The 7,648-nt window shown below is 37.7% G+C and overlaps 1 protein-coding gene across 1 annotated transcript; it reads right to left on the reverse strand.

Moving 5' to 3' along the window:
• Positions 1-408: 408 nt before the first annotated feature.
• LOC104597984 (uncharacterized) lies at positions 409-7,648 on the reverse strand. The gene is made up of 3 exons (XM_010259816.3): positions 6,860-7,648; positions 2,570-2,721; positions 409-2,253 (listed from the first exon to the last, which is right to left on the reverse strand). The coding sequence occupies exons 2-3, from the start codon at positions 2,712-2,714 to the stop codon at positions 848-850; spliced, it is 1,551 nt and encodes a 516-aa protein (XP_010258118.1). The 5' UTR covers positions 2,715-2,721; positions 6,860-7,648; the 3' UTR covers positions 409-847.

Genomic DNA, 7,648 nt, shown 5'->3' on the forward strand with positions numbered 1-7,648 from the left:
GGGATATTAACTTTATAAATTAAGTCTACCAAAAGAAGGGAGGGAAGGAACAGTAGAGTAGAGTGGATCTCTTTATTATGCGCGCAAGCGAGCAATAAACGTGGACATGTCAAGTCTTCCAAGGGGCATTTGATATTACAAAGAAGAAATAAAATAGTAAAGCACACACACACTCTCTCTCTCTCTCTCTATTATATCCATCCATGTTAAGTTTTAAGAGAATGAAATCATACAAGGACCTCTGTATGGGCGTATGGCAAGACAGTCCTCCCAAGTCCTAAATCCAAACCATGTGGCTAGTCGCCATGGATCATACAGCCAGGAGCCAGCCATTATTGTTATATGTTTTGCTCGAATACACCAAGCTTTGACATTGACAAACAAATAAAAGAAGCAAAATGAGAAACATTTTAAAGAATAGAACAGGTGGACTTTGTATAATAAACTTCCTTACACAGGACACATGAAAGTCAAAAGTTAATACCCCTTTAATTTAAACACCCACGCCCCTCCATCGGTTAATAACATGGATCAATGCATCATCCCCTCCCAAGCAAGAGTCAAACAGGGGTTTTGCACAAATCACAAATAGCAGTTAGATCTCATGAGAGCACCCTCAACTCCAACACACACACACTCGTGCAAATCTAACCACCACCTAAAACACTATTTTACAGTGAAGGGAAGGTAGAGTGCTTCCCCTCTTCCACCATATGAATGTACAAGGGAAAATTGGATTCAAAGAATTTCCAAAACTAGATGCATGCTTGGTATTTTACCAAAGGCTGCCTCCGATGCAAGATAAAAAGATGGCAAGAAAGGGGAAAAAAACACTTTTGCACTTAGATTAGCTGATCCTTTTGTCATCCCTCTCCTTGTTATTCCAAGCTTCCTCTTCAATCATATTACACATTGGCAAGAGTTCAACATCTTTCTTTGGACCAATGACATACCCATCACCCCAAGGTAGAGTGCTCTCCAAGTGTTTACCATTACCTCTCTCAAGTCGACTACCTTGCAGCACAGCTCCTGCTGGATCAACTGGACCACATGAGCTGACCGCATTGGTCTGACACTCATATGACGTGCATGAGTCATCTTGAACATCATGATCCACCCTACCCAACTGTGGATTTGTTGACACAAGATTAGCTGCATCATCAAAGCTACAATCACCAAATGATTTCCCAATACATGCCTCCGAAACTTCATCCTCTTCACCAGTAGCATCTCTATCGTTCTCCAAATCACTGTCGTCGTTGTGTTCACAAATTTCATCTCCATCTTCATCATCCTCATGGAAATCCTCTTCAGGGACCTCCTGGTTATAAGAAGGATCGTCTTGACCAACAGGAGACTCCACTACTGAGTCCTCATCTTCCTCTGTCATCCCAAACTCCTCGTCACCATCATAGTTTCCATGCCATTCATCATTGTCACTGTCAATGTTCATCGGATCAACTCTGTTCTGTTCAGCTCGTCTCCGGAGCATAAAGACATTAAAGTAATAACTGACGAGTTCACTCTTTGTTCGGGAAGGAAAGACCACCGAGAGATGGTCCCAGAAGTTCTTACCCAATGATGCAGGATTGGAGAAGACAACCTCGTGAAATGACTGTTCTTCCTCTTCATTCCAATTCCTTGCCACCTCCTCTCCCATATCACAGAACCCCAACTCCGCAAACTTCTCTTGCCCAAGGGTTTCCCTGAGCTTTTCTCTTGTTTCCATGATGTGTTGTTTTACACATCTGATTGAACCCCCATCTGGACAGCTACAAATAGTTCTACCACAACCAAAATTGTCACTGCTGTACACGGACTGTTCCAAGTCAGGCATTGGAATTATACAAGTCCCCATTAGCTTATCATCAGTAGTCTCTGGAACCATGACTTCAGCACCAAAACAGTGGGTATCCTGGAAGCCCCATGCTGGAACATTCGCTTGATGATCAGGTCCGACTGCAACAAGTTTTCGAGGATGATAATCCAAAGGGGATGAATAGATCTCCTCAGACTGAGCTAATACCGTAGCTGGGTAATCAGGTTCATAGTAACCAGGGAAGAAAGGTACTCTATCTGTTGCCTCAGACCTGGAATCTTCTTCACTAGTACTGCTGGTGGCCCATGACAAGCTGGAAATGCCAACGGGGGCAGTTATCTCCAAATCCTTGCCAGCCCCGATTGAGAGTTCGGTGATAGTGCCACTTTCAAGCCTTTCATCACATTGGCCCTTACTGCAATCACTCTCACCAACTTCAGATCAGATTAAGGTCAGTTAGTAAACTAAAATTATTTGGCAAATAAACACAAGAGAAGTCTAAAGACCAGGACTTAAACCACTCCAAAGTTTCCCAGCTCCTGGTGAGACCTAGTAGATCTATTATGTCCAAACTTGATACCATCAGGATAATCATGATCGAAGGTGTCCATATCATCCAATCAGATAAAGTTTGGATTAGGAGATCTAATAGGTAATACCAATTAAATGTTAGTGGTCCTCTTGTGTTCTCCACAAAAAGAGGCCATGTGCTAAATATTCAAAAGATTACAGAAAATTAGTGTTTCTTACCCAAACTTAGAGGATTTTGAGGCATGTCATTATAAGAAGTTATATCTGCAAACGAAGCCAGTTGATTACTATATTCCAGCTGCCTGGGGTGCTTACAAGCAAGTTCGCACGACTCTTCATCACCGAAAGGCCTTTTGTATACCATGTTTGACCTGAAAATAAAGCGTTAGACAATTAAAGTTACAAGGTCCAAAGGAAATAATGGAGCGAAAGAACTTATATATGAAAGTGCAAAAGAAGCCAAAGCTTAAGATTTGAATCATCATGTAACTTATTTGTCAAGAAGAAAACAAGAGAAAAACGCATCTGATGATCGCATAAAGAGTACAGCATTTTCTTAGTCAAATACTATTAAAAGTTGATTGGAACGTAAATTCACCAATCACCACTTCCTAACAAAAGGGAACATGCCCTTGTATCACTATTTTTGTTCACTGGGGAATAGGCCAGCACATGGTATCCATTTGTCCAAATTCAGTCTGATTAAGGCAATCTGAATTCAATCAGTTTATAATTGAATCAAAATATGGATACACTCCAATCCAACCCCAAAAAGATTTATTTGGGGGAGAGATAAGAGGGTTTATCTCTCTTTGACTGTTTTCTCTTGTTGTACTCACTATTCACTTAATTCCATTAATAAATTTCACAGTTATTGATAAAAAATGCATTTAATAGTAAAGTTGTTTTAAACGTTGTATTTTACTGAAGAGTTATAGTTTCAAGCCCGATAAAAGTCATTTTATTTTCGATATACAATATCAAAGTCATCAATTAAAGACATCATCATCAACAGCATCTAAGCCTTGTCCCAACCATATAGGGTCAGCTGCATCTACTCATAAATTATGGCCCTTGAATCATTTCTCACTACTTCAACCGATGGCGTCTGCCCAACCTCTTCTAGCCCCTTCAAATTGTAACAAATCACTTCTTTTTAAGTCAATTTCAGTTCATTCTGTTAATAATATAATGTTCTGATCATTTTTAGTTTATTTGTTAATGGTGTTCAAAATCCAAATTTGATAAAATTCCAATCTAAACCCTATGGATAAGATTTGATTCAAATTCAAATACTATGGAATCTAATTTGGATCTAAGCATATCTAATTTGGCCCAAACCTTTACCAGCCCTACTGCAGAGTATCCATAGCAACCAAATGACAAAAAATCAACATGACATGCTTTGATTCCCATTCAATATGCTACAAAACATCATGTAGACTCCCACTTTCCTTGATTGTGGGTCCAATCCTTGAATTATCAATATTACTCCAACAGAATAGAAATCAAGACACATATGACCATGGTTTTGAAAACCGGACCAGACAGTCAAACCGTTTGACCCAAGAACCAGTCATGGCTCTGGGTCCGGTTTTGGAACCAAGAACCATTCAACTGGGGTTTTGACCCAGGAACGAGTGGCCAAAGTGGTTCCGTTTCCAATGCAGTTTTCAAAACCATGCATGAGATATTTGGTTCCTATTATGTAAACTACAGTGTGCAGTGTAGACTTTGCTGCACTCCCCAACCATGAGGCCCACGCCTTGAATTCTTAATGCACCCCAACAGGCAACAACATGATAAAGTGACATTTTCCCTATTATCCTTCATGAGAATATGCAGTAATAAACCAAAATCTTGGGGTTTCTGAGGTTAACATCAGGGACAAGATATAGCTACTAACCGGTAAAAATGGTATATAGATGTTAAAAGTAGTTTTGGACCCTGAACCATGATCCTATGACCTTGGATCCAGTGCTAAAGGCCTTAATATGAGCTTTAATGCTGCTATTCAAAATAGCAGCATTGGAGCCACAGCCACCAGTTGAAAAACATTTGACATGGTCTACGGTTGTGCCAGGCCCGACATAATCATGCGGGCCGTGCTAGGCCTGGGGTTTTAGGTCCACGGGTTGGACCGACACAACAAGACCGAGTGGGCCGTGCTTCCTACGGCCCGCGTACAAATTTATATATTTATATAATATTATTTAAATTATAATAATATAATAATGTATAATATATAATATATTAGTAAAATAAATATATATATTTTTTAATTTTATTATACTAATTTATTTAACTATTGTTTATATAAGCAATTTTATACATCAAAATTCATATAAAATTAAAAAATTTAAGTTTTTCGTCATTTTTTTAAATAAATAGCTTTGGCCCAAGGCTCAACCCCATGCGGACCTGTGTCGTGTCGTGTTGGGCCGACCCCCCAAGTTATCCCTAAGGGGGTGGCATAGCTTGAGACAGCCCGCGGGCCGCCCGGCATGGCCCGTTTTACACCTCAATAGGTAGGTTGGCCTAATCGTCATTAGTTTTATCTATGACTGCTGGCATAGATAAAAAAAATGCTGATTCTTCTGATTTTTTTTGACAATTTGCACGACAAGAAAGAATTGCAAATGGATCAATCAATGATCTTTTAAACTCATTGATCTAACAATAATTTATTCCAAAAATGAAAATTTTCTTTAATTTTTAGGAAAATTTTAAAAAATAAAAATCATTTATTTTACATATTCTAAATGGTTTTCATTGTAAGGAAGAACTATAAGATGGATTTATCAATGATCTATTGAACTCATTGATCCAACAACAATTTAATGTGCCTTGTAGTGAACTTTTAGTAGATTGGAAGCTCAAACATTTTTTGATGTATTATTAGTAAAATTATTGTATGATACATATACTGTTTTATAGTCCCTTAGTATGGTTGATTATAATGCATCTCTTTATATAAACTATGGAAGTTTGCATTTCTTATGTGCTTATGGCTAATTGGTAATTATTTCAGATTGAGATTTATTATTATTGATGTTTTTATGGGATTTGTAAGAGTTTCTCCAACGTATCTAAGTGTATCCATTTCTTTCCACCATAATGTGTATCCGAAGTATAAAGTGATGTGTATCCATATTCAAGCTTACCAATACGATACACAATACCAATACTTTGAACCTTGCTAAGCACCATCAGAAACTGAACTCAAAAGGTAAATATATCACCATAGACTTCTTAGAATGATTATCTTGTCAGGGTTGCAACATATTAAATTTAAAACATTCCACCCACTTACTAGGTACCATAAGTTAGCCTAACAGAAACAGAACTCAAAAGGTAAATATATCACCAAAGACCTCTTAGAATGATTAATTTATTGGGGTTGCAAATTTCACACATTAAATCATTCAATCCATTTCTTGCTTTAAAATCATAAATACAACCATGTTCACTAAGATCTGCAGTTAATAGAACCACTTGAGAATAAAACATGATGAACCACACTACCATCACATCATATATCCATAATAATCAGGGAAAACTTTATTTCCAGCACATTGTGTTAAAGTTCATTATCTGAAAACCAACCAAACCAATGTTTTGAAATCGATATTGTTTGGTTTTTTGGTACATACCAAAATAAAATATAAAAACAAACCATATTAATTTTGAAACATAAGTTGCAACAACACAATGAATGAAGTTAGTAACATTTCCAGATAGCTTAGAAGCAATTCTACACCAACCTATAAAACGATGTCTTCACACTGAAGCTTGAAAGGAACTACAGATCAAAGTTATCATCATTGATGGATAAGAATCGGTATTTTGAAAGATTTAGCATGATTAGCTAACTCGTGAATTTAATAAAATATTTTCTACACCTCCATAACAATGGCACAACTTACTATGTATATTAGCTGAGAAACAAGCAAATGGATCCATAGAAAGCAGAAAATCAATAATACATAAACCTCCTGCCAACTTGTTTTGCATTCAGAAAAAAAAAGGGTTCAGTTTTCATGTTTATAGTACCAACTACCACCTTTGTTTTATTTTGATTTGTCAAAGTACAGTACAATATAAGACTTACCGAACTGTCTATCAACTACCCATCGAAGCTAAAACCAAAATATAGTATCATAAAACCCAAGTATATTTCAGACGAGTCTCTTTTCAGGATTGTTAATTCTCATTTAACATGGCGTGAACTAATTAATCAACAACCTTTCTACGTAAGGATTTAATTTTATGATTTGAAGCCATAAAATGCAAGAACAGATAGAAAAGCTAATACGGACAGAGAACATTCGAGCCTATTAAAAAGAGGGGGAAAAACTAAAGCAGTAACTAACCAAATAAAGTAAACTAAATATTAAAAAAGACAGAACGGTGCTTAACCAGAAAAGCATGTTTAACAGTAAGCTGCTTTTAGTCAACGAAAATACGAAATAAATTAACCATGATACGGGCTACAGGAGATAGTTTTACCTCGAAACGGTCTTCCAATAAAAAATTTGGGAGTGGACGCGAAAAGAAATCGAGAAGATCGTAGAATCAAAATCAACGCCTAGATCCCAAAATTCTAAGAGAAAACAGACCAGATTAAAAGCAATCAAGGAAGCGAGTGAGATTTCACGATGAAAGCCTACGTTCCCGCCAGCCGATTCTGCCAACAAAGAGATAGGGTTTGTCTGAAACTCGAACCCTAAAACCTCAAAACTTCGACGAAATCCCCAAAATTAAGAGCGAGCAGAGCATTGGACGGTTATTGAACAGCGAATATACCTATTTTCCCAATAGATCTACAGATCGAAGGGGAGGAAACGAATTCGGAAAGCCGAAACCCTAGAAACCAAAACGACCGAAACAATCTACAAATTGCAATCGATCGAACGAGGCAAACAGAAAAAGAGAGAGCGAAGATCTTATTGAGGCTAGCGGTCGACTCGGGATGGGGGTAAAGGCAGGAAATTTTCGAAATCCTAACCCTAATCGGATTAACGAACGGCGAGAGAGGAGAAGAGAAATTAATCGAGAGGGAAGGATAATTGATCGAAGAGAGAGTTGATTCGCAAATCGAAAAGACGGATTGAACAAGAATCTAGCTCGAAAAGGGGGAAATTGAAAGGGATAGGACGAAAAGGGTAAAGCTAGGGTTCGCGATTTTTTTTAATCGGCGGGACGAGAAAAAGGAACCCGGCTATGAACCACCGGAAACTCTTTTCACAGCGAATCCTAAATCACCAAAACCGGCTCGCATGTATTGATAATTACACG

Source organism: Nelumbo nucifera, chromosome 4 (assembly GCF_055504915.1).
Source record: "Nelumbo nucifera cultivar China Antique chromosome 4, China Antique-T2T, whole genome shotgun sequence".
In the NCBI taxonomy this organism is placed as follows: Eukaryota; Viridiplantae; Streptophyta; class Magnoliopsida; order Proteales; family Nelumbonaceae; genus Nelumbo; species Nelumbo nucifera.